At 42.6% G+C, this 27,372-nt stretch overlaps 1 protein-coding gene across 8 annotated transcripts in view; it reads right to left on the minus strand.

The window, feature by feature from the left end:
- The window catches only part of PFKFB1 (6-phosphofructo-2-kinase/fructose-2,6-biphosphatase 1), a 61,286-nt gene that overhangs the window by 10,035 nt on the left and 23,879 nt on the right, over nt 1–27,372 (minus strand). For 6 of the 8 annotated variants that reach the window (XM_074391919.1, XM_074391918.1, XM_074391917.1 and 3 more), the window contains 9 exons: nt 24,467–24,592; nt 22,092–22,185; nt 21,212–21,278; nt 20,237–20,311; nt 19,696–19,752; nt 17,211–17,332; nt 12,942–13,149; nt 9,803–9,949; nt 6,167–6,271 (listed from right to left, as the gene is read on the minus strand). In XM_074391919.1, coding sequence (XP_074248020.1) covers nt 6,167–6,271; nt 9,803–9,949; nt 12,942–13,149; nt 17,211–17,332; nt 19,696–19,752; nt 20,237–20,311; nt 21,212–21,278; nt 22,092–22,185; nt 24,467–24,592 — 1,001 coding nt within the window. Of the gene's footprint in view, nt 1–6,166; nt 6,272–9,802; nt 9,950–12,941; nt 13,150–17,210; nt 17,333–19,695; nt 19,753–20,236; nt 20,312–21,211; nt 21,279–22,091; nt 22,259–24,466; nt 24,593–27,372 lie in introns of those variants that run through there. The other 2 variants (XM_003943704.4, XM_074391920.1) reach the window with 2 other exon arrangements.

A 27,372-nucleotide genomic window follows, 5' to 3' on the forward strand; every position in this document is an offset into this window, starting at 1 on the left:
GGAGGAAGATCTACCAAGCAAATGGAGAGCAAAAAAAGGCAGGAGTTGCAATTCTCATCTCTGATAAAATAGACTTTAAAGCAACAAAGATCAAAAGAGACAAAGAAGGACATTACATAATGGTAAAAGGATCACTGCAACAAGAAGAGCTAACGATCCTAAATATATACGCACCCAATACAGGAGCACCCAGATACATAAGGCAAGTTCTTAATGACTTACAAAGAGACTTAGACTCCCACACAATAATAGTGGGAGACTTTAACACCCCATTGTCAATATTAGACAGATCAACCAGACAGAAAATCAACAAGGATATCCAGGACCTGAATACAGACCTGGAACAAGCAAACCTAATAGACATTTACAGAACTCTCCACCCCAAATCCACAGAATATACATTCTTCTCAGCACCACATCACACCTACTCTAAAATTGACCACATAATTGGCAATAAATCACTCCTCAGCAAATGCAAAAGAACAGAAATCATAACAGTCTCTCAGACCACAGTGCAATCGAGTTAGAACTCAGAATGCAGAAACTAACTCAGAACCGCACAGCTTCATGGAAACTGAACAACTTGCTCTTGAATGTTGACTGGATAAACAATGAAATGAAGGCAGAAATAAAGATGTTCTTCGAAACCAATGAGAACGAAGACACAACATACCAGAATCTCTGGGACACATTTAAAGCAGTCTCTAGAGGAAAATATATAGCAATGAGTGCCCACATGAGAAGAAAGGAGAGATCTAAAATTGACACCCTATCATCAAAATTGAAAGAGCTAGAAGAGCAAGATCAAAAAAACTCAAAACCTAACAGAAGACAGGAAATAACTAAGATCAGAGCAGAACTGAAGGAAATAGAGAGACAAAAAACTCTTCAAAAAAATCAATAAATCCAGGAGCTGGTTTTTTGAAAAGATCAACAAAATAGACAGACCACTAGCCAGATTAATAAAAAAGAAAAGAGAGAATAACCAAATTGATGCAATAAAAAACGATAAAGGTGATATCACCACAGATTCCACAGAAATCCAAACCATCATCAGAGATTATTACAAACAACTCTATGCACATAAACTAGTAAACCTGGAAGAAGTGGATAAATTCCTGGACACCTGCAACCTCCCAAGCCTAAACCTGGAAGAAGCCGAAACCCTGAATAGACCAATAAGAGGGTCTGAAGTCGAGGCAGCAATAAAGAGCCTACCACCCAAAAAAAGCCCAGGTCCAGATGGGTTCACAGCTGAATTCTACCAGACATACAAGGAGGAGCTGATACCATTCCTTCTGAAACTATTCCAGACAATCCAAAAAGAGGGAATCCTTCCCAAATCATTTTACGAGACAAACATCATACTGATACCAAAACCCGGCAGAGACTCAACAAGAAAAGAAAACTTCAGGCCAATATCCATGATGAACATAGATGCAAAAATCTTCAATAAAATACGGCAAACCGATTGCAACAGCATATCAAAAAGCTCATCCACCATGATCAAGTAGGATTCATCCCGGGGATGCAAGGCTGGTTCAACATACGCAAGTCCATAAATGTAATCCACCACATAAACAGAACCAAAGACAAAAACCACATGATTATCTCGATTGATGCAGAGAAGGCTTTTGACAAAATTCAACAACCCTTTATGCTAAAAACCCTCAATAAACTAGGTATTGACGGAATGTATCTCAAAACAATAAAAGCTATTTACCACAAACCAACAGCCAATATCATACTGAATGGGCAAAAACTGGAAGCATTCCCTTTGAAATCTGGCACTAGACAAGGATGCCCTATCTCACCACTCCTATTCAATATAGTACTGGAAGTTCTAGCCAGAGCAATCAGGCAAGAAAAAGAAATAAAGGGTATCCAAATTGGAAAGGAGGAAATCAAATTGTCTCTATTTGCAGATGACATGATTGTATATCTGGAAGACCCCATCATCTCAGCCCAAAATCTCCTGAAACTGATAAACAACTTCAGCAAAGTCTCAGGATATAAAATCAACGTGCAAAAATCACAAGCATTCCTATACACCAGTAATAGACTTCAAGAGAGCCAAATCAAGAACGAACTGCCATTCACAATTGCTACAAAGAGAATAAAGTACCTAGGAATACAACTAACAAGGAATGTAAAGGACCTCTTCAAGGAGAACTACAAGCCATTGCTCAACGAAATAAGAGAGGATACAAACAGATGGAGAAACATTCCATGTTCATGGTTAGGAAGAATCAACATCGTGAAAATGGCCATACTGCCCAAAGTAATTTACAGATTCAACGCTATTCCCATCAAGCTACCAATGACCTTCTTCACAGAACTGGAAAAAAACACCTTAAACTTCATATGGAACCAAAAGAGAGCCGAGCCCGCATAGCCAAGTCAATTCTAAGCAAAAAGAACAAAGCAGGAGGCATCACACTACCGGACTTCAAACTATACTACAAGGCTACAGTAATCAAAACAGCATGGTACTGGTACCAAAACAGAGATATAGACCAATGGAAGAGAACAGAGGCCTCAGAGGAAATACAACATACCCACAACCATCTGATCTTCGACAAACCTGACAAAAACAAGCAATGGGGAAAGGATTCCCTGTTTAATAAATGGTGTTGGGAAAACTGGCTAGCCATGTGCAGAAAGCAGAAACAGGACCCCTTCCTGACACCTTACACCAAAATTAACTCCAGATGGATTACAGACTTAAACATCAGACCTAATACCATAAAAACCTTAGAAGAAAATCTAGGCAAAACCATTCAGGACATAGGTGTAGGCAAGGACTTCATGACCAAAACGCCAAAAGCAATGGCAACAAAAGCCAAAATAGACAAATGGGACCTAATCAAACTCCACAGCTTCTGCACGGCAAAAGAAACAGTCAGTAGAGTGAATCGGCAACCAACAGAATGGGAAAAAATTTTTGCAGTCTACCCATCTGACAAGGGGCTGATATCCAGAATTTACAAAGAACTAAAGCAGATCTACAAGAAAAAAACAAACAAGCCCATTCAAAAATGGGCAAAGGATATGAACAGATACTTTACAAAAGAAGACATACGGGAGGCCAACAAACATATGAAAAAATGCTCATCATCACTGGTCATCAGAGAAATGCAAATCAAAACCACATTGAGATACCATCTCACACCAGTTAGAATGGCGATCATTAAAAAATCTGGAAACAACAGATGCTGGAGAGGATGTGGAGAAATAGGAACACTTTTACACTGTTGGTGGGAATGTAAATTAATTCAACCATTGTGGAAGACAGTGTGGCGATTCCTCAAGGACCTAAAAATAGAAATCCCATTTGACCCAGCAATCCCATTACTGGGTATATATCCAAAGGATTATAAATCATTCTACTACAAGGACACGTGCACACGAATGTTCATTGCAGCATTGTTTACAATAGCAAAGACCTGGAACCAACCCAAATGCCCAACGATGATAGACTGGATAGGGAAAATGTGGTACATATACACCATGGAATATTATGCAGCCATCAAAAACGATGAGGTCACGTCCTTTGTAGGGACATGGATGAACCTGGAAACCATTATTCTCAGCAAACTGACACAAGAGCAGAAAATCAAACACCGTATATTCTCGCTCATAGGCGGGTGTTGAACAATGAGAACACATGGACACAGGGAGGGGAGCACTACACACTGGGATCCGTTGGGGGGAAATGGGGGAGGGGCGGGGGGGTGGGGAGGTGGGAAGAGATAGCATGGGGAGAAATGACAGATACAGGTGAGGGGACGGAAGGAAGCAAAGCACACTGCCATGTGTGTACCTATGCAACAATCTTGCATGTTCATCACATGTACCCCAAAACCTAAAATGCAATAAAAAAAAAGAAAAAAAAAAGATGTCATCGATAATAGGATATAGAATTGAAAATTAATAGAATTTCAAAAATAAAAAATATAGTCATTAAAATTGAAAACTCTGTGGATGGGGTAAGGAGCTTAAATACTACCTATGAAATAATGATTGGAAGATAAGGCTGAAGAAATTACTCAGAATGCAGCAAAAGATACAAAGAGATAGAAAATAGGAAGGAAAAGTTAGGAGACATGAAGAATAGAGGCAGGAGTAGCATACATCCAATTGTATTTCCAGAGGAAGATGACAGAGAAAATGTGAGAGATGAATTTTTAAAGATAAAATGTCTGAGAGTTTTCCAGACCTGATGAAGAATCCCAATCCTCAGATTCAGGAAGTTCCGCTAATCCCAAGCAATATATTAATAAGTGAAAAGAAATGAACATCTAGACAGACAGAAACTTTAAAGCAACAATGATACAAAAACCTTAAAAGTAGCCCGAGAGAAAAGAAAATTGCACTGACAGCAGATTTCCTAGCCACAGTAGAAGCCAGAAGACAGTGAGGGTAATACCTTCAAAGTGCTGAGAGGAATCAACTGTCATTCTAGAGTTTTCACTCAGCCAAGCATCACTAGGATTAAGGACCCCTCCCACCAAGAAATTTTTAGACAAAAAGAAGGGTGTGTTTACTAGCAACAAATTCTCACTGAAAAAAGCTTCTAAAGAAAGATGGAAAGTGAACTCAGAGGGAAGATTTGAGGTGCAAGGGGCAAGAATGATCAGAGGAATTGGTAAGCATGTGGTTAAATCTAAATAAACACTAACTGCATACAATAATAACAACAACTTGGGGGTTAAGACCAAGTTTGACCTAAAATATAAACAATTAACATGTAAATTAGGAGACATAGTGGCCAGAGTTTTAAAGCTCCTCTGTCGTTTAGGTAGAGAGTGGAGACATTGATTTTAGATTTTGTTAATAATGAATATTAAAATGTTAAGGATTCAAGTTGGTTGCATAATAGCACTCAGAAAATATGAGTGATTTAAAAATTCAACATTTGGCCTTACATCCTTACTGAAATATCCACTAAAAATTGAAAGAATCACAATGAAAAAATTTTAAAATGTTAAGGGTAATCTCTAAATGAATAGAAACAAATTATATAACTTAAATATGGATATGAAAACTTTCTGAATTCTAAAGAAGGCAGGAAGAGAGAAAAAAATAAGCAGAGAGCTCAAGACAAGATAATAGTAATTAACTAAAAAAGTTTGTAATTACAAGAATATTAAATACACTGAACTTACCATTCAAAAGACATATTTTCAGTTGGGATTAAAAACAACGAAACCCATCTACAAGTTGTTTATAAGAGACACAAAACAAAGATACACAGAGAAGTTGAAAGTAAATGAATACCTAAAAGTGAACTAGGTAAGCAGTTACCAGAAGTCACTGATTCTTGTACAGCTATATTAATATCAGATAAAATACTTTTTTTTAGGAAAAAAGGATTATGGGGGAAGGAGGTTTGGTCACTATGTAATAATAAAACGTGCAATTCACTGAGAAGATATAATTGCTTTAAGTCTGTATACCTCGAATAACATAGCCTCTAAGTACCTAAAGGAAAATGAGGGCAAATTAAGATGAATTTTATATGTCATCTCTGAGGATGAAGATAAAAACTATGAAAGTGTTGTGTAATTGAATAGACTATCTATTATCTTCCCAGATGTCCTTCTTTTCTGATAAGGTTTCCCAGGAATTTATATCAGAAATAAAGTATAACTAATAAAGGCTCTAAAATGTGGAACTGGCTAAGTGGAGGCTTAATTGAAAGCAATGAACATTTATCTCATATGGGGATATCTGGTTCATGTGGTAGCAAAGAAGTTGATTAAATTATTGTCCCTTGGGACAATGTCAACTCGCCAGAGAGGCTGGAGCTTTAGGCAACTTGGCAACAAAATATCAGGAAATCAGAGCATGTTGAACTATTTAAAATGTCTTCATGAAGGGATACCAGAGACAAGGTCCAGGATAAAGTAAGCACTCCTGAAGCAGAAAGCGAATAAGCAAGAAAATTATGTAGCTTTTAAAAGAAAGGGATGGATCTGTTGCTTATAGCCAAGAATCTAAGACAGCCAAGGGCCAGAAAATCATGAGCCTTGTGGGATGGTAGCTGCTGCAAGATATGCTTACTCTGTTTCTAAAGCTGTCCAGACAACTGAAGAATCCTGGCAGTTTTAATGAAGACAATGGAGAGTAGTCCTAGGCATTAGGCTACCCCTACAAACCTTACCTCTCCCTTGGGATAACGGTAGCGATATTTATCTTGGTCTCTCAGTGCAAATTCTTCAGGGTAATGTTCCTGGATTTCTTCATAGGTCATCTCCTCACAGACACCCTGAGAAAAAGTATTTGGGGGCAAAAGTGTTCACAAGATGAAATTCCACAGAGCCTTTGCCATAATTCTTCAATGATTGTGGAACAGCAGCACATGAGCACCTGGGTCTCTGAGAACACAGCTCTGGGTTTGTGCCTGTTGTCTATAAGTTTGTGTGTGTGTGTGTGTGTGTGTGTGTGTGTGTGTGTCTGTGCATGAGGTGTGTGGCTGTGTGGATGTGACACTGAGTGTATGTGGACAGATGTTTTCAGGCTGAGTGTATGATTTTTTTTATGATTATACAGATAGGTCTGTAAGTGTACATTATACATCTAAGTATGTATTTTTATAAACTTATGGGCATAAGGATTTATGGCTGTGTTTACAAGTCTGTGTACAGCATGCCTATGATATGTACTTGTGGTATGTTTAAGGCCTTATGCCTTGTGTTTGTGTATTTATCTCAGCATATGTTGTGTACTTGAGAGTGTGTGTGTGTGTATGTGTGTGTGTACAGGGTGTCTGAGCATCTGAGAATGTGTCCATGTGGTCTTTCCATGCAGGTCTTAGTGTGTCTATAGTGTGTGTGTCTGTTAATGTATATGTCCCTCATTATGTCTCTGGTGTATATGTGAGCGTATCTGTGTGCCTGTGTCTGAAGACCTCTACCTTGGGAACTCTGGCAGATAAAGAAATAGGTAACAACAGGCATCTCAGAGAGGAAAAATCAGTAAATTCTTAATGGTTTCAGAGTGGATTTGGGGGAGATACACTCTTTTCACTCAAAAAACGAATTGACTGCTCAGAGAATGTTCCTCAGGAGCTTATGTGAGATTCCAAGTCTACAGAGAAACTCCCAGAGCTGAGGTGACTGCTGATGGTGATGGAAAGTGATTCTGGGTTTCTAAGGTTTCCTTCTGGGTATGTGGATTCCAATTAAACCTCACTGTAGGGGGCCAGTGGCCTCTGGTTGTTGTCCATTGGGCCCATCTACCATGCCCCCCTCAGGGGTGAGGAAGTGAACCCCTACCTCAACCCACAAACATCTCTGCAGTGTGAAACTTCTCCAACCCACACTGCCCATGGAAGAAAGTGTACCCTACTGGGTACTCAAGGTCCTTCCAGATTGGCTTCAACTTTCTATTCTGAGGAGTACTTGGAAGACTGTTGCCTGTGAAAATGGTCATTGACTCCTTATTGAATCAAATTGCTTAACCTCTCTGAATTTTACTTTCCTTATCTGCAAAATGTGGAGAATTAGAACTACTTCGTAGAAGTGTTTTGAATATTGGAAAAATGTAAGTAAAAGATATTAGTACAGAATGTGCAAGGGACATTTTAAAGACTCAATCAATAGACTCAAGTATTAAGTAGCAATCATGGAAAATAAACCAGAAACTTAAATTTCTGCTTTATCATCATTCTAAATTCTTGCCTCTTCTTCATTCACCCCTCATATCCAATTCCTGAGATTTTACCTCCTAAATCTCTCTCAAATTGATTTCTTTTTTCCTCCTCTCCATTTGTACTACTACAACCTTAGCATTTCCACACACATAAAATACCCTCTTTGTTTATGAAGTTTCCGATCCCTGTCTCTCTGCCTGGATTGTCATTCTTGATCCTTTCTACTTGGTTCACTGTTACTCAAATCTGGGGCTTCAGCTAGGTATCACTTCTTCCAGGTAGATCATAGCTGAGTTAGGTGTCCTGCTCCAACTTCCATGCACCCATAGTCTTGCCTATCAGAGTCTGTATCACACATGCTGTTCTCTCTTTCTCTGTTTATTCCTCTGTCCACCCTATTTAGCCTGAACATTCAGTGAAGACAGGGATGAAATAGATCAATCTCTACCTCTAGCACCACTCCAGAACCTGAAACAAGGAGGGGTTCAATAAATGTTTATGCCACACGTGGGCCAGAAATAAGCAGCCACCAAACTTATGATAAATAAATTTCACATTTGCTTACATATATTTTACAGCAAATGTATGTCGTATACAGGACAATGCTGTATGGCCCTTTTCTAACCATGTGTATCTCTGTACCTCTATATTTATATACTCGTATGTATGAATGTACACACACACACATACGTGTCTGTTTCTACAGAGGCATATCTAGCAGGCAAGTAAGTTAACCTACCCACATGCAAGTTACTTACACCTGTGGTAAAGCTTTTATGTTGATGCCTAACAATCTTAACCTGTGCACTGCTGCTCGGTGCCATTGTACTTATAGTGCAGGTAAACAATGGAGAGGAAACAGCTCCTTTCTCAAAGAGCTCATGGAAGAACCTAACCCTGAACAGACATTGCTATACCACCAGAGTTGGGTCCTTCACTTCTCCCTCTTCTTCATCCCTTACAGCCAGTGCACCATCAAGTCCTGGTGTTTCCACCTTAATGTGTTTTTTGGAGACAGGGTCTTGCTTGTCGCTCAGGCTGGAGTGCAGTGGCATGATCACGGCTCACTGAAGCCTCAGCCTCCCAGGCTCAAACCATCCTCCATCTCAGCCTTCTGAGTGGCTGGGGTTACACGCATGCACTACTACACCCAGCTAATTTTTAAATTGCTTGTAGAGATGGGATTTCACTATGTTGCTCAGGTTGGTCTCCAACTCTTGGGCTCAAGAGATCCTCCCACCTAGGCCTCCCAAAGTGCTGGGATTATAGGCATGAGCCACTGCACCTGGTCTGATTCCACCTTTGAAACATTCCCAAAGTCCTTCTTCATTCCATCTCCAATGCCACTACTCTGGTCCAACATGCCCCTACATCTTGCCAGACTAATGCAGTCAACTTCTTACTGGTTTACATGTTCATACTGGCCTTCTTCCCACCAAGTTTCCACACATGCCCAGAGGGGGCGTTCTTTAAAAAATGTGCATCACATTCAGACTACTCCTCCTTGATGTGGACCCCATCAATGGCTTCCCATTGTTGTTAGGGCAGCATTTGAATCCTTCAACATAAACTATAAAGCCTGGTGGCCTGAATTCCTTTCCAGCCTTATTTCCCTTTTCTCCAGATCTCACTATTGCTGTCCCGGCCTCTGTGCTATTCTTTCCTTCAGTTCCCTGAACTTGCCAGGCTCTCTTCTCATCTCTGGGTCTTCACATATGAACTGTTTCCTGTTCCTGAATTAAATTTATTTCCTCACTCCCCAGACCATCTTGCCTCCTTCTTATATCACCTCTAGCTCCCTGCAAGAAGCTTTCCTTGTAAATCCCCCACCACCAAGTCAAGTCAGGAGCACCCTCACCTTCTGATCCTCCATAATCCCTTGTACTTCTCCTCTCATAGCCTTTTGTTGCACTGAGATGTAATGTCCTATTTACTGTCTGTCTTTAGGATGAGGGCAGAGACTTTGTCTATTCTGGCCTTCACTGGATCCCCAAGACAGAATAAGGTCTGGCACATGGCTAGTTGTCAAAAATGTTTGTTGAATTAATTAGGTCCCTCATAGAGGCTGGAGCAGAGGCAACTCAGGGGATAATCCCAGTCTCAAGCCACTCCCCCCACACAGGAGCTTCACCCCATGCATCTCACCGCATCAATCTCATTCAGGGCCTTCCACTGCTCATAGGGGACACCCAGGGCCTCAGCTGTCTGGATGGTCCTCTTCATGTGACTGGTCCACACCTTCAGGGAGCTGATGCCCTGAGACTGAATGAAGTTGGCCAGGGCATAGGCATACTAGGGTATGGGGATGCAGAGGAGGAGAGAAGGGGAAAAGGAGAGGTGAGAGAGAACATGGTGGCCATGAGAACAAGCTTAGATCTGCCACAAATTGAGTGGTGATGAACAAGCAAGCGCAAAGAGTTTAAATGTTCCAAATTTATAAAAAGCCATACTCTTTCCCATGTGATGGTGGGCCAAGGGAATAGAAAAGATCATGAGAGAGAGAGAGAGAGAGAGTGTGTGTGTGTGTGTGTGTGTGTGTGTGTGTTCATTGATGATTGCTCACCAAAGCCCATACTTGGTTATTTATTCATTCAAGCAGACCCACCTCTAAAATTTGTGGAGCCTGAGACAAGAAGACCAATGGAGGCACTCCATGCACAACCTATCTTTCCATTTCTGGCTCCATCCTGCACTTCTATGTGCCTTTAGTACATGCTTACGGATAATCAAGTCACATGACTGAGTTTTGTCCACATTTCTACCTCACTGATCCCCATCCTCCACAAACAGCATTCCCTTGGTCCTGTGATATGACCTGACCTCAGGTGGACAGATGCTGGGATAGGCCCATGTAGGAACTGAAGTAGACTCTAGACAACAAGGGCAAAGAATTCTAGGGTTGGGGGTACCCAGAATATGGACTGGATGTAGGAGGTGTGGGATTTGGGAGACATTTCTCTTTGGCTCTGTGAACGTTTATTGCTTAAGCAGGGTTCCTGATACCCAGGTTCTAAGGGCATTCACACATGTATTGAGTGGTCATGCCCCTGTGCTGGGTGCTGGGGCATTCTTTTTTTTTTTTTTTTTTTTTTTTTTTTGAGACGGAGTTTCACTCTTGTTACCCAGGCTGGAGTGCAATGGCGCGATCTCGGCTCACCGCAACCTCCGCCTCCTGGGTTCAGGCAATTCTCCTGCCTCAGCCTCCTGAGTAGCTGGGATTATAGGCACGCGCCACCATGCCCAGCTAATCTTCTGTATTTTTAGTAGAGATGGGGTTTCACCATGTTGACCAGGTTGGTCTCGATCTCTTGACCTTGTGATCCACCCGCCTCGGCCTCCCAAAGTGCTGGGATTACAGGCTTGAGCCACCGCGCCCGGCTGGGGCATTCTTGTTCTCAAGACACAGTCAGTCCAGTGAGGGAAACACTGGCAGCACCGAGGGGAACCATGAAGGGAGCTAGGGATTCCTCCTCTGTGTAAACGTGTGTTGCTAATCCCACTGGTGGCATGTGGTAGGAACATGTGCACAGGTGCGTAGGTCCAGACACACATTTATAAATGTGGAAATAGGCATTTCATAATACATTTCATTATGGACATGAGTCAGCAGTCAGCATGCTCTGGTGGAAGGAGCCCTTGACTGGGAGGTAGGAGCCGTAGGTTAACCCCCACCCCCCAGCTCCCTTACATGGTCCCTTGTGCCCTCAGACACGTCCCTGCCCATCACTGGCCTCATACCATAGAGCACTGGCTCACTCAGCCTGCTCTCTGGGGGCCGCACTTTAGAAGGTGGCTGGGGAGCGCCCAGACCGAGGCCTGGTGCGTAGTGGGCGCTGTGCAAGTGAGAGCTACCTCGACGGGGACGTGCTTTGTAAACCGGGCCTGGTGCTCTGTGATGTGTGAAGGTGGCGCCCACTGTGTGCATGCACACACACGCAGGTTTGTGTCCCGGGAGGCATGCCCTGTGGAGGCAGCCACGTGTCCATCTGGGCTCTGAGCTGTTGGGCGAGGCCAGGCTGGCTCCAACCAAGACACCCCTGGCTGCAGGGGCTGCCATGGGCCGGGGTCACGCCTCCAGCGGCCTCTGACTCTGCTCTGAGGAGTGGGACGTGGGGGAGTCACGAGTCAGAGTCTACCTCCAGGGGAGGCTGCCAGTCTGGAGGTAACAGAAAAGGAGCCACCAGGACGTGGCCATCGTGGCAGCGCCTTGCCTTGGGACCTCCACCTCTCCAGTGGGGGAGCTGAGGACAGGCAGGTAGACCCGGCTTTCAGTTCTGGCTCTGTCTCATCCTGGCTGCCTGCCCTGGGGCCGCTCTCTGCTTCCTCATCCATAAACTGGTGGCAGGAATGCCCACCCCATGGAGCTATGGTGAAGATGAAGTGAGCCACACAGGCGGAAGCAGACGGCACCCTGACTGTGCATAGGTGTCCAATAAATGACAACCGTGACAACAACTGTCCTTCTTACACTTCATTTCCCACTTGTTCCACCCCTAAGTGGTCCTGTCAGCAGGAATAATACCTGTGCTAACTAGTGCAGGGCCAAATGCTGTGGAAATCAATCCCTTTATTCAGCTGGCACCCAGAACGTGCAGGTCACTGTGCTGGGCTGGGGAGGAGAGACTCAGGCCAGGAGAGCCACACACGGGCCAGAACTGGGAAAGAGGGAGCCCAGGGCATGGCAACCCACTTGGGAGGGAGGAGAGGATGGGGAGGGCTTCCTGGACCACACCATGGAGTGGGTACTGGGCCTTGGGAGTGGGGAGGGCAAGAAGGACACAGTTACAGGTGGGGACAGGGGCTGCCAGTGTGGCACCTGTGTTGGGGTGGGGTGGGGAGTGCAGACTTGGGGAGAAGAGTGATTCAAGGGTGGGTCCCTCAGGGCAGCTCTCTGTGCTACTGACAGTCACCTGCTGACAGAGGAGACAGAATAGGGTAGACTAGGTGGGGGAGCTATACCAGCAAAGGCACAGAGTCATAAGAAAGACGAGGGGACCAATCAGACAGGGTTAAGGGAGTCACTGTCATGGAGCGGCTGGCTTTAGGAAGGCCTTGGTTTCCAGGGCCAACCTCTTAGACCTGCAGAACAGGTGGCATTGGGAGCCATTCGGCAGCTGGGTCAAGACTGAGTGGCTGAGGAGTGGAAGAGCAGGAGTGATGGAATCTGCTTCTACCCCATTGCTGGGTCCTCCCACCTTAGGACCCAGAATGTGGCCACCACTACACCTCCAGCCCACCTAGGACAGCCCAACCAACCCACCTGGGTGTGTGAGGCCCTCCCTACCTGCTTGCCGCGAACTGAGAGGCCAGAGTCACCTCCGATGCGGCCTCTGAGGTTGAGTTCACTCTCACCATGCCGGCATAGGTAGATGGAACGAGGTGTGACGTGGATATTCATGAGGTAGTAGACTGTGCGGCTCTGGATGTGATCCTGCACTCGGTTCACCATGTAGCGTGTGCCCACGTCGAAGATCTTGATGTATGACAGGTGGCTGGGCCAGACCCAAGCAGGAGCAAGGGCAGCTCAGGGGCTAATGGTGGTAGAGTTGACCCCAAGAGAAAGCCCGAACCCCATACCCTTTCAAGCCTCTCCCACAACCCAGCTGTCACTTATTGTGATGCCATGCCTTGCCCTGTTCTGAATACCTATTCTAGAGACTTGGTTGCTGGCCAACCAAAGGAGCTCATTGCATGCTATCATCTCCCATGTCTCCTTTCTTCAGCCTCAGCTTGAGCCAAACTGTCTTTTCACCTTCACTCATCCTATTACAGGCAGCTGGATTCTCTGTTCTGTGGTTCACACCCCTGACATAGTCAGAGAGAAGCAGTAATCCTTTGCATTCCTGGCTAGCTCCAATATCTTACTGGCAGCTCCTGACTTGTTCACTCCCCTACCCTTTCTGATCCTGGGTTGAGCTCTTCACCCCTCTTTTGTTTTTAGCCTCTGCTACATATTGTCCTTTATACTCTACACACAGCTACCAGATTGCATCTGTGTGTATATGTGTCTGTGTCTGTGTCTCTGAATGTGTATGTCTTGCTCTTCACTCAGAAGTGGGGTGGGCCTGGGTTATTTTCCTCTTTTCTCAGTCAACAAACAAACTGCAAACATATTCCTCTGTCCTAGGCACTGTGCTTGGCATGGAGACTCAGTGTCTGTGCTTTGGGAGCTCTTTGGCTAGTCAGGAGCATATACTTGGAAACACACGATCAGTGCTTAACATTCATTACATAAACAGTCACTCCCTCCAAGGTGTGCCAAGTAGCGGGGCATGGGGATACAGAGGTGGTCCACAACATCATTGGGGAACTTGTGGTCCTTGGCCCAAGTTCCTTACTGTCTCCTCAATTCCATGCTCTGTCATGAACTCACACCTGTACACTGAATGATAATCAAACTCTTCAACCACCATTCTGTGTAGAAGCTGGAGGGCAGAGTGTAGACACTGAATAATCAGAAGACTAGAAACATGGAGTAAGACTTCTGAGGTCTATGCTGTACCAAGCATTAAATCCTTTAGTTGTTGGCTTGTACAGAGTTCAGAGAGGTCCCTGGGAAAAGGAGTGGAAGGCTGGGGCAATGAGGTGACACCAGCAACCCTGGTTGCATGGCAACAAAACCAAGTGAATGGAAAGAGCTGCTTGAACCCGAGGCAGGTAAGGGTGCTGATAGGTTTGGTTTCAGAAAGCCTCTCCTGAGATCTTCCTACAGAAGCCCTTTATGGTTGCACCACACTCCATGCCCATCCGTGCCCAATGGCTTCCACAGGGCACTTGTATTTGTTGAACATTTTCTGAGCATCTGGTAGGGAGTGGGAACTTTTAAGTGAATGAATCTTCATAATAGTACTACAGAGCAGAGATTATCATCTCTGTTTCATAGGTGAAGAAACTGAGGCACACACCTTCTCAGGAAGAACCCCAGAATGCTCCCCTCTCTAATCATTTCTTCTAGGACCAGAGCCTAGGGGTAGAAAATATCTGATGCAAACCTGTTGCCTGACTACTAGGTCCTTTGAGGCTCTAGGACCTGCTGAATTCTTCAGCTTAATCTGATCTTCTAGTTTTGTCTTCTCACACTGGCCCCAGGTGGCCTTACATTATGGTCCCATGCCCATACCCATATCGTCTCTGTTTCATTCTTGTTTTCATACCGTTGCAATTACACTTGGAATATTTTCTGTATTTCTCTACTCTTGTTCAGATTTAACTAGGCAGTTACCAAGTGCTATTCTCTTTGCCTGATTTCCAAAGTTGAGCTGAGCTGCTATGCATTCATACCTCAAGAGCCAGCACATTCACTATCTTTAGGAAGCCTTTTCTGAAACCAGGATCATGCGAAGTCATTTAGAGGTGTTCAACACCAAAAACAGTAGAGTAGCTAATGCCTACCCCCATCCGAATTTTTAATTTTACTTAAAAAATTTAAAATAATTATAAAATAAATTTTAAATAATAAAATAATTTTAAATAAAATTTAAAAATTTTAAATAATTTTTTAAATTTTTATTTAAAATAAAAATTATAAACTATAGAATATGGGGAGGTCCTCCCAAGTTCTTGTTTTATATTTTTCCACTTTGACTACCTCGATGCTGTTTTTGAAATATCCAATATTTAAACCTTTTAAGTCAGCTGGGTGTGGTGGCTCATGCCTGTAATCCCAGCACTTGGGAAGGTCAAGGCGGGCAGTTCATTTGAGGTCAGGAGTTCGAGACCCGCCTGGCCAACATGGTGAAACCCTGTCTCTCCTAAAAAAACAAAAAATTAGCCAGGTGTGGTGGTGGGCATTTGTAGTCCCAACTACTCAGGAGGCTGAGACAGGAGAATTGCTTGAACCTGGGAGGCAGAGGTTGCAGTGAGCTGAGATTGCGTGACTGCACCCCAGCCAGGGTGATAGAGTAGGGCTCTGTCTCAATAAATAAATAAATAAATAAATAAAAGTTTTTAAGATTTGGTAGCCCCTATCTTTCTGGTACCTTATGTGTAGTCTGCCTATTGGGTAATCCAGCTCTTCTAGACCTTCTTCCTCCAAGCTAGACTGGATTCTATGTTCCTACAGTCCACTTGGTTTACCGTCACCAGAGTTGCGACCAACCGTGTACTCATTGTCTTCTCCAACTAACTGGAGAAGTTAGTTCTCTCTCATTCTGTCAAAGCAGGGACAGCCCTTTCGTCTTCTGATTCCATGTTCAGGGCTGGGCCCTGAGGCATGGACTGTGAATATCGCCTGCTGAAAAAATGATAACATAAAGCTGAACCTGTAGATCTGTCTTCTTCTGGCCCAAACTGATTCATCGAACAGCAACCTAGCACCTGTAGGAGTCTAGGCCCAGGGCTGGGGCTTTGTCAATGCCTTTCTTTCACTTATACCTCCCACCCCTAGCCTTCAGGCTCCTTTCACCATATGCCGTTAGCCCATGTTGTGCCTTTTTAATAATTTTAAAAAGTCATACTTTCCTCAGGGTCACACAGCCCTACTTCAGCACATATCTTGGTGAGAGAAGTGTGTACCCTTGACCAGAGTGCCTGTATAATGAACGATCTGCCCAACTGGGATATAGGTTCAAGTATATATTGTGCTACTGACTCATTCATTGTGTAGCCCAAGGTAAGCCTTTGACCTGATCTGGATCTCAGTTTCTCCATCTAAAGAGTGGAGCAATAACAGTGCTCATCTCTTGGTACTTCATTTGGGTAAGGCCACTCTTTAAATTTCTTAGAGTGGTGATGACCATTTGAAGCCTCTTTATACTTCTCACTTGGGGTCTCTTCTCATCGCAACACCGTTTCAAAGAGTGTAGGGTACTGGGAACATTCTACATCTAAAACTCGTATCGGCTCTCTCCTATCTTTAGTTGATATTATGACAGAGCATTTCCTGTTTTTTATAGGTCTTCTCATATGTCAAGACACCATAGAAGCTACCCGAGGATAGAACTCACCTCTTTTGCATGTATTTATACCCCCTACATATACCACACCCCAAAGGGTCCAAATACTTGTTGACTGATGAGACACGGGAACGTCGTGAAAAGAGACATGACTAGGAGCCAGAACATGTAATTAGAATCCTAGCTCTACTTCTGACCCGTGGTAGGAGCTTGGGAAAGTAATTTCAGCTCAGACTCAATTTCTTTTTCTTGACATTTTATGATCATAAGACCTATCTCAGCCTCCTTTACAGGAGTTCTAGGGGATTAAATGTAAGAAAGAAGGTAAACATGTTTGGAAACTGAAGTGTCACTCATGTGTGAGGAACACTTTTGAAATAATAATCACAACACCCACAGAAGGGGGGCATTCGTTCCCAGGGTCCTGAACTGTTCATATTGCTCAGGAAAGCACTATTTTCATAATCTTAGGAACACCTTACAGATCAAGGAATCAGAGCTGAAAGGATCCTTGAAGAAAGGGATCATCAAGTTCAATTTCCTGATGTTACAGACAGAGAAGCTGAGGCCCAGAAAGGGAGGATATTTCCCCCAGATCTTACAGAATATCAAAACTGGGCTAAAGATCTAGACCTTGACTTTGGGGTGCTGGCTCTTACCTGTCCAGTTCCTCATCCAAGGGTTGGTAGTTGACCTCATAGCACTCAATTCTCTTTAGAAAGTCTTCCAGAACCTTTTCCCGGTCACAGTCTACATAATCAGGGCTGCCAAGTTTCACTTGCTGGGAGCAGGGAGAATAGAGGTATCAAGGCAGACACTGGGAGACAGAGTCTCTGATGGTTTTCTTTGGAAGGTCCCTTAGAGACCATTGAGTACAAGATCCCTCATTATAAAGATGAGGAAATTGAGACCTGGATAACGCATCTTGCCCAAGTTTACAAAAATCAACCAATTGAAAAGAAGCTGGATTGTGACTCCTCATTCCTAATCTCTGTGTGGTCAAACAAGGCCTGTTATATTATACTTAGTGCCAGAGCACACAATGCTTATAAAAGAAGAACATTTATAAGAGGACCAGAAATTGTGATGTGAGGGCTGGGCGCGGTGGCTCAAGCCTGTAATCCCAGCACTTTGGGAGGCCGAGGCGGGTGGATCATGAGGTCGAGATCGAGACCATCTTGGTCAACATGGTGAAACCCCGTCTCTACTAACAATACAAAAAAAATTAGCTGGGCATGGTGGCGCGTGCCTGTTATCCCAGCTACTCAGGAGGCTGAGGCAGGAGAATTGCCTGAACCCAGGAGGCGGAGGTTGCGGCGAGCCGAGATCGCGCCATTGCACTCCAGCCTGGGTAACAAGAGCAAAACTCCGTCTCAAATTAAAAAAAAAAAAAAAAAAGAAATTGTGATGTGAGAAATGGCTGAAGAAGAGGAACTAGAGCTCTTGGCCAGGGGTCATTATGGCTGACATGTATCAAGTGTTTACCAGAAGATTACGACATGCTGTCTTCGGATTTCTGAAGACTGGCCTCTCCTAATCCACCAATACCCACTGTCTCCTCCCACAGTCCTCATCTCAGGTACTAGCACTATTATCCACCCAGTCATCTGATCCTAAATAAAACTTGGGAGTCATCCTAGATATCTGTCTTTTTGTCATCCCTCACCTCTTAGTAGGTACCAAATCCTCTCTACTCTATCATTTCCTCTAAATATCGATTCTCTCTTGTTTGTTCTCACTATAGCTTTGTGCCCAATTACTTTGACTATAGTCTTTTCGCTTCTAATGTATTCACCATATTGGCAGCCAGAAGGATATTTCTAATATGAACACCTGGCCAAAGTATTCTCCTGCTTAAAACCCTTCCACATTTCATCATGCCTTTTAGAAAAAAGTGAGAATTATTTCAGCAGGTGGCTCATGGCTTGTCATGATTGGGGCCCATATTATTTCTTCATCCTTATCTCCCACGGCTCCCCTATCCCTCCACACATTTGGTTTTAGCCAGTTTAAGTTACTTATAGTTCTCTGGAGATGCCATACTTAGTATATGCTTATATCCTTATTTTCCATTCTTCACCCACCAAATTCCTATGTGTTCTTCAAGGTGCCATTCATTTTAATTTTGCCTCCATTAGGAAGGCTTCCCTGACTTCTGTCCCCATGCAAAGTTCAGCCCTTAGCACTGTGTTCCCAAAGCTTCCTCTGTTCCCTCATATCACGTCAGCTCAGAGTTCTGTATATATACTTGCCAGTCTGCCTCACTAGACTGTGTGCTCAAGGGAAGGACTCTCCATATCTATGTCTCTAATGCCAAGCCCAGGTATATATTCAATTTCTGTTGAATCAGTAGATAGATAGATAGATGGGGGGATGAAGAGGGAAGAGAGAAACTGGACCTGCTGCATGTCCCAAAAGGTTAAAAAATGACTAATTAATAAAAACTATAGGGAGGCAGATTCCAGCTTGACTGGACAGCATTTGTTGAAAGCAATGGGGCCCATTTCATTGCAGGTATAAAAAAATCCAGATACACATTTAGGTAAGATTTCAAGTATCTGATGGAGGGTAGCAGAAAATTACCTTTAAGGTCTCTTCTGTTCTTGAGCTCCAGTAATTTGATGAAGTAGGGAATAACAAAATGTGGTAAATGACCTAGTTCTAGACCACATGCCTAGAATCTAAGACCACGGATAGTTCTGGTTTGAATTTTGGGGCAGAATGCAAAACGTAGGCTTTCGAGGCAGGCAGCCAAGCCTGAGGTCCAGTCCCACTTCTGTCCCTTTCTGTCTGTATGAATTTTTGACAATTCATTTCTCCTTTTGGACCTTTCTAACCTCAGCTTCCTCTCTCTTACATGGAAATAACCTCTAACATGCAGGTTTGTTGTGAAAAATTAGTGACAGTCAAGCTTGGTACCTGGAGCATACAAAGGACACGATATATGTTGGCTTCATTAAAATTAAGAGTCATTGTAAGCCAGGATGGTTAGGGAATGCTTCCTATGCAAACTAGGAGGAGAAGATCAGGGAGGAATCCTTTCTTTAATCTCATAGAGGTGCCTTAGGCATAATATCATCTCTGCCTTAGGCATGATCTAAGCCTAAGGCAGAGCAAAGTGGAAAGGTAACTGGTTCTCCTTACCCTGATGTTTTCTGCAATTACGCCAGGGTCATTACAAATGGACTCAATGAAAAAGACCTACAAAAGAAACAGAAAAGAGATTTCCAGCAGGAAATTATGTTTGGTAGGAGCTGAACATACCTTTACTCATTTTCAGTAGCTCTAAGTCATCTTCAGGGGCATCTCTGACAATATAATGCTCTCATACAGTGGTGTTTTGAGGCTTCTGAGTTTCATGAGGCATATTGACTTTAAATTGAATGGCCCCAGATTGTTTTATATCTTTACTGGGTTTAGGTCTTATATAAGCTTTTTGTAGTGACTCTCTCCACTCTTTCCCCATAGCCAGCCTGTCTGCAGTCATCTTCCATTGCCTAACGTGGAATCCCTCTTTTCTCGTTCTATTGGCTGCTTCTGGCTATATCCTGGAAAGTTAGAAAACCAAATTAAAATGCTGAGCTTATGGTAGCTGATTTGGCTGCTCTGAGTCCCCTAGTTTGCCTTTCTTAGGGGTTTGTGCTTGAGAAACAGGCTCTAGATAAGAGTTGGAGCATTACCATACCTTGTAACCATGTTCTTTTGCAAACTGCAGGATCAGTGACCTTCGTTCTCTGGTGGTATTGGTGGCATCAAAAACCTAGAGGCAGGTAATGAGACTGGCTTACTCTGAATCTAGCGCTAGTAGAATATCTACTTTTTGCCCATCCCTGTGCTAAGTGGAGGGCTTCCATATGGAGGTAGAACTTGAACAAAGTCTTGAAGGATAGGAAGGAGTCAGAATTGGCTTATGACAATTTCACAAGCACACATTGGGCCCTTACTGTCTGTCCAGAAATGTATGCTACCTTGTGAGTGTAGTAAGGCAAGAGGAAATTGTAGGTTTTTATTAGGATCATTTTATAGGTGAGGTAACTGAGGTCTAGAAGAACTTGCCTTGACCAAAGTCACTGTGAGGTGCTGACAGAGCAGAACTAGAACTGCTTCTCTCAATTCCTAGCTAAAGCTTCTTCCTTCCATATCACTTTAGAAGTCCACAACAACAGTAAGCAATTCCCTATCCTCAGCACCTGAGATTGGACCATTTGCATATTTGAGAATCTCCTCACCTTTTAGAATTTGCAAATCCTAAGCCAAAGGTCTATGATTTTAAATTGAGTAGATATTTAGGTAAATCTCTAGACCTCAAAACTGTTTGTACTGCAGTTTTAAACTCTTAATGTAGTCCTGCTGACTTATTGGGGGTGGACTGGTAGTACACAGTGGTTAACCGCGGGGATTCTGAAGGTACACAACGTGGATTCCATTTCTGGCCCTGCCAGGTATATGTTGTACTATTTGGGGAAATTATTTAATGCCTCTGTGAGCCATTCTTCTGGGCTCTGAAATGGGGCATAATGACAATATCTATCTCAAGGGGGGAGCATGAAATTAAGTTATTAATATATACAAAGTACTCAGAACAACAGTAAATGTTCAGGACATATTAGCTAATCCCCTTCCTAGCAGATACCCAAGGGAAAAGTAAAAATTTCTTTACCGCAACATGACCTTCCTCATGGCTGAGATAGTTGTGAACATCCTTTAGGGCTGCCAGGGCGCACTGCCTGAAATAGACCAGGAAAGAAAAAGAGACAACCCTTATCCCCCAGGATGGATATCTCTCTCTTTGTCTGCAGTATCTTCTGTACCATCACTCATGTCTTCAACTAACATCTACACAGAGTGCCCTATTCTTTAGGCACCATACTAAACACAGAGGCATCAAAGAGTTGAAAGTGGCTCTGTGTGCACAGCTTACACAGCTTAGGGGCAGGTATAAAGTGACACAATCCGGAAAAGCTGAGCAATGACAGAAGCCATATTAAGGGCTCCAATCCTTGAGCTAATGGAACTCAAGCTGAACTGTTTTATGAACCCAGGTAGAGCACGTGGTCTGTGAAGTAAAAGGCATTCCTGGCATAGGTAACACAAAGGCATGGCAGTGGCAATGTATTTATGCTTTAAGCAAAAATGTCCTTAATGATTACTCACTGCTGGGTTCTATAATGAGGGCATGAGGCCTAGGCTCTGTTCTGTATTCAGAGTCTTGTAGGGTAGAGAGACCTTGAGGTTGAATTGATAAGCCTGGAGAAACTAGAGTGGGCCAAGCTATTGAGATTCTTCTCTCAAATGCTAAGCTGAGAAGTTTCTACACTCTCCTGTCAGAAGTAGAAGACCGTTAAAGGTTCTTGATATGTGGATGGTTATGACCAGAAACAGGCTTTGGGCAGGATAATGGAAGGGCTGTTCCAACTACTGTTTGAGAGTCTAGAGGGCCTCACTTTCTGGTGCAGATTTTTCTGCCCTACTTCCCCAATATCTGAATAAGGGCCTTTCACCACGAGATAGCACAGGTTCCTAAAATATTGAGTACTTACTTCCTGATTTGCAGGGCCTCCATGTTGTCTGGAAGAAAGAATTCATAGTTCTTGTAGCTCACTGCCTCTCGTCGATACTGGCCTAAATTAAACACTGAAAGCAGGGAGTGCCAGTGAAGAGGTTGGGAAGATCCCAGTGGCCAAAAAATGTCCTTGCTGGGAGGGACCTCAGAGGTAGAAGAAGGTATAATTTGTAGCTATAAAATGTGCTTTAAAAACTACAATTATGGCTACCAGTTTATTTATTCCTCACAACAGCCCAGAAAGTAGAGATCACTATTACCATTGTATAAATGAGGAAACTGTGAAAGTTATTTCCTATACGTGGAGATCTGAGATTCAAACTCAGATCTATTTGGCCCCATAGCCGACGGTCTTTCCATTATTCTACTTTATCATAAACGCCAATCCTTAAAATGTCCTACTCCAGTGGAAAGATAAAGAAACAGAGATCTAGGAAGTAAAATTGATCACCAAGGGTCAAACACTGAGTGAGCTGGTGACAGATATAGACTGGACCTCCTGATTTCTAGTCTAAAGTTATTTTGTTTTCCTATATTATGAGGGAGATTCTAAATCTAACTCTCTAAGCCATACTTACAATGATGAAAAACTAGAGAGGAGGGAAGGAAAGGAGGAGAAAGAGGATAAGCAGCCAAATAATTAATATTTTATTCATTCATTTAACAAATACTTTTTCATTCCTACTCTGTGAAGCAGGATATGAGCTCTGGGTCTCATAGATTAGCCCGATCTTCATTATGGGGACCTTAAGGCACTCACAGTCCAACAGGTAAGACAGCGAGTAAACTAGTAAGCAGAGAGCTCCCACAGAGTTCATTAAATGCTCTGACAAAGACAATATGAAGCCATGCAAGAGAGTGAGAGGGAAGGAAAAACTAATTGTACTTGGAATGATCTGAGAAGTTTTCACCATTTGAATCAGGCTTTTTAGGATAGGTGTCTTTTACAGGCAGGTATGCGCAGGGGAATCGGAAACAAAGGCATTCCAGGGAGAGGAAGAGCTTGAGCAGGAGTATGGCACTGGCAGAAGCAAAGCATGTTTGGAAGATGGTGAGTCAACCACTATAGCTGAGGCCTGAGATGCTGAAAGGAGCCAACTGTGGAGGGCCTTGAACAACAGGCTAAGGAGCTTGGATTTAAACCTGCAGGCTAAGGGGACCTTTGGAGGCCACAGGCATGTTCAGCTTTGTGCTTTGAAATGTGACTCTGGAGGCCTTTGAGAGAATTGAGTGGAGTGAAGAAGAAAGATAGCAGGAGAATCAGGACAGAAACTCATCTGCCAGTGTCTCACGTGCCTCTACACTCAGCAGATTTTCCTTAGAGCTTGCAGTCCTCCATGAGAGCTGTTCCTTCTCTCCTTCCCTTCTGCCAATGTCGCATTCCTCCCACAAGACTCAGCTCCAACATATCCTATGTAGGAAGCTTTCCTTGCTTTCCAGTCAGCAAATCCCTAGGTGATTTCATGCAGCACCCTGCTCCCGCTCTAGAATTCCTAGATAATGTGAGGTATTCTTATACATCCCAGCTAGACTCAGAACTCCTCAAGGACAGGGTGCGAGTCTCATCCATTTTTGTATCCGCATTGCCTAGCAGGGGTTTGGACACGTGAAAAACCATTGGGAAACTCTTCACCAGTGAATTAGATAAAGAGAACATAGATGAATGGAAAGAAAAAATGGGAAAAAGAAACAAAAATTGGGGAAAGGAAGGTAGATAGGGAGAGATAGAGGGAAGCGGGGCAGAGAGACAGGATGTTGAGATTAACAAGAAAAAGGAGAGAAAAAGAATGGAGCAAAGGAGACTATAGGGCTAATGTGGGATTCTTTTCTCTTCCAATCAGTAGAACCATGCATTAGACTTGGCACAGTGAATATCAGGCTTAGAACCAAATAGATCTGGGTTCATATCCTGGTTCTCCCACTTACTGGCCATATGCCTTTAGACAAGGCACTTCACTTCTTGGGTCTTAATTTCCTCAACTATGAAACGGTGAAGAAGTGGTAATGCTAATAAAAGTTGTAATATTGGTATGGCAATAATAGTAATGGCAATAAAAATAGTATGTTACTCACAGGATTGTTTTGAGGTCATGGAACTTCTTGAGAGAAGACATTTAATCTGAATACTAGTTTTCCTATGCCTAGCACCTAGCATGGTGTTGGGCACAAAGTATGTGCTCCAGAAGTCCTAAAATGTATAAGAATATAGTCATAGTGATAGCAGTAATTCTGATGTTAGTAATAATAATGATGGGGCATTTCTGGTATTGAGGACTTTGGCCTTCTACCTAAGTAAGGTTTTCAGCCAGTGGCTTTTATAGGGTTGTTGAACAAAGGCTTTCAGAGACATACCTTTAGTTGGTGTTCCTATCCAGTTGAGATATCGTGTGAGCTTCGTGGAGATATAGGTCTTGCCTCGAGCTGGTAAACCCACCATGATCACCATCGTGGGGGAATTGGTAAACTGCGGTATGGATGCTGAAAGACAAACAGACCCTCAAAAGCTTATCCTCAGATTCATATGCTCTTCTGGTATTAGGTCAGAAATGGAGAGTTGTAAAGAACATCTCTCCCACCATTACAGTAAGAAAAAAAGCTGGGAAAGTGAAAATTAAGAACTCTTCTTGGACTTCTCAGAAAACTGAGGCTGCAGTACCCCAAACCTGCAGAAACAAGCATCCTCAAGGGAGCCACAGGACCAGGCATTTGTTTACCGGGTGTAGATACCACTGAACAACATACAAACTCATAAGAAGATTCAGCTAAAAATTATTAATGAATTGCTAAAGGCTGGTTATGGGCTCGTGAAAATGTGAAGCCTGTAGGGGCTGCATAAGCAGCTTTGCACCCCTTTGCAGTTTTCCTCCAGGAACTCCTCCAGGTGCTGACAAGAATGACTAAGAAGAATCCTGAGAAAGATATCCTGTAGTTCTGGCTTGGGGAGAACAGTACAATAGCCATTGCTGAAATTCTGCACAGACTATTTTTCCTATATTCTCTATGAAGCAAAAGCCTTACTATTCAGGTAAAAGAAACAAAAACTATAGTTTGAAAGTACTGGGAGAAACTCACTGCAGCTGGCAGAGAAAAATGGCCAACTTCACTGAAACTCTGCCCATACCAATCTACCTTATCTTCCCTAAGGGAAAAAAGTCTTGGTTTTCAGAAGAAAGGGCAACGGAAACTGAGGGCACTGGTGAAAACTCACTACATCTGGGGGAGAAAATTGAAAAAAATATGTTCTAACCCGGGAGGGGCAGGAAAATGTGCTAGGCCCACCTAGGTTAGAACATAGGAAGAAGGGCAGGAACACTTGTGAAGGTCACACCTCCAACACCCAGGGTAAGCCTGCCTCAGACTGAGACTCAATCAGAATAGCAGAGAAATGTCCCTGGTCCCCATTCCCCCACTACGAGGCTAAAAAGCATCAGTAAAAATAACAGTGGAATACATTTATAAGAGATATACTATCTCCAGGGTGCAGCACAAGAAGAAGAATCAAGGCAAGGAATAAAAACAACGTCTAAAGAGAAAAACAATCATTAGGACCAGAATCAGTTATGACACAGATATTGGAAATATCAGACAAGGAATTTGTTTATTTATTTGGATTATTTTACTTTCGTTTTTTACATTATAGATCCAGGGGGTATATATGTATGCTTGTTACATGTGTAGTTACATGTTACATGTTTGATATATGTTATATATGTAGGTATTGTGTCATGGTGGGGTTTGGGCTTCTAGTGAACCCATCACCCAAATAGTGATTATAGTACCCAATACTTAGTTTTTAACTCTTTCTCCCTCCCTCTGTTCCCTCTTTTGGAGTCTCTTTTGTCTATTGTTTTCATCTTTATCAGCTAGGAAATTTAAAATAGATATTATTAGTATGTGAAAGGCTCTATTGAAAAAGTTTATCGCAGGATCAGATAGGTAATTTTGGCAGGGGTGTGAAAAGTGTAAGAAAGAATCATAAATGGGAGAGAAAAACACACAGTAACAGATATGAAGACTGTCTTTGATGTGCTCATCAGTAGACTCTGCACAGCTGAGAAATCAGTGAACTTGAAGATAGGTCACACAAAACATCCAAGAACTACAGGACAATATCAAACATTATAACATATATGTATTTAGAACACAAGAAGGGGACGAAAGAATAGGCAGAAGAGACATTTGAAGAATAATGACCAAAATTTTCCAATTTAATGACTGACACCAAACCACAGATTCAAGAAGCTCAGAGAACACCAACCAGGGTAAATACCAAAACCAAACCAAAAACCACACCCAGACATATCAAATTCAAATTGCAGAAAATCAAGACAAAAATAAAATCTTGAAGACAGCCAGGAAGAAGGTGGTAGGTGGGGAACATCTTACTTACAGAGGAACAAAGAGAAGAATTATACGAGACTTCTTGTCAGAAACCACATAAGCAAAAAGACAGTGGAATGAAACCTTTAAAGTGTTGAAAGAAAAAAATGCCAATCCCGAATTCCAACTTCTGCAAAAATATCCTTCAATAACTAAGACAAAATACTTTTTCAGACAAACAAAAACTGGGGAAACTCAACATGAGTAGACTGCCTTACAAAAAACATTAAAGGAAATTCTTCAGACAGAGGGATATGATACAGGTCAGAAAACTGGGTGTACATAATTAAAAGAAGAGTATTGCAAAAGGAATAAATGAAGAAAAATACAACTTTATCATATTCTTAATTGTTCTAAAATATAACTGATTGTTTAAAGCAACAATAGTAGCAATGTGTTATATGTTTATAGCATTTGTAAAAAAAAAAAAAAAATGGAATACCACAATGACACAAAGAATGGAAGGAAGGAATTTGGGATAGCCTTGCACCACACATGAAGCAGTATAGTGTTATTTGAAGGTGAGCCAAATTATATAAAAATGTACATTGCAAACTTTACAGAGACCACTAAAAAAGTTTATTTAAAAGGTACCTAAATAATAAAAACATGAGACAAAATGGGATCACACAAAATGATCAAATAAAATAATGAAAGGCAGAAAAAAGAGGGAAAAAGGAAACAAAAGCCAAATACAATAAATGGAAACCATCAAGAACAAATATAATGAAAAGAAAACAGAAAGATGGTAGATTTTATTCTAACTATATTGACAATCACTTTAAATGTGAATTGACTAAACATTCCAATTAAAGACCAAGGTGGTTAGATTAGATTTAAAACTAGAATCCAACTACATGCTGTTTACAAGACATATA

This window comes from Saimiri boliviensis, chromosome X, assembly GCF_048565385.1.
Source record: "Saimiri boliviensis isolate mSaiBol1 chromosome X, mSaiBol1.pri, whole genome shotgun sequence".
In the NCBI taxonomy this organism is placed as follows: Eukaryota; Metazoa; Chordata; class Mammalia; order Primates; family Cebidae; genus Saimiri; species Saimiri boliviensis.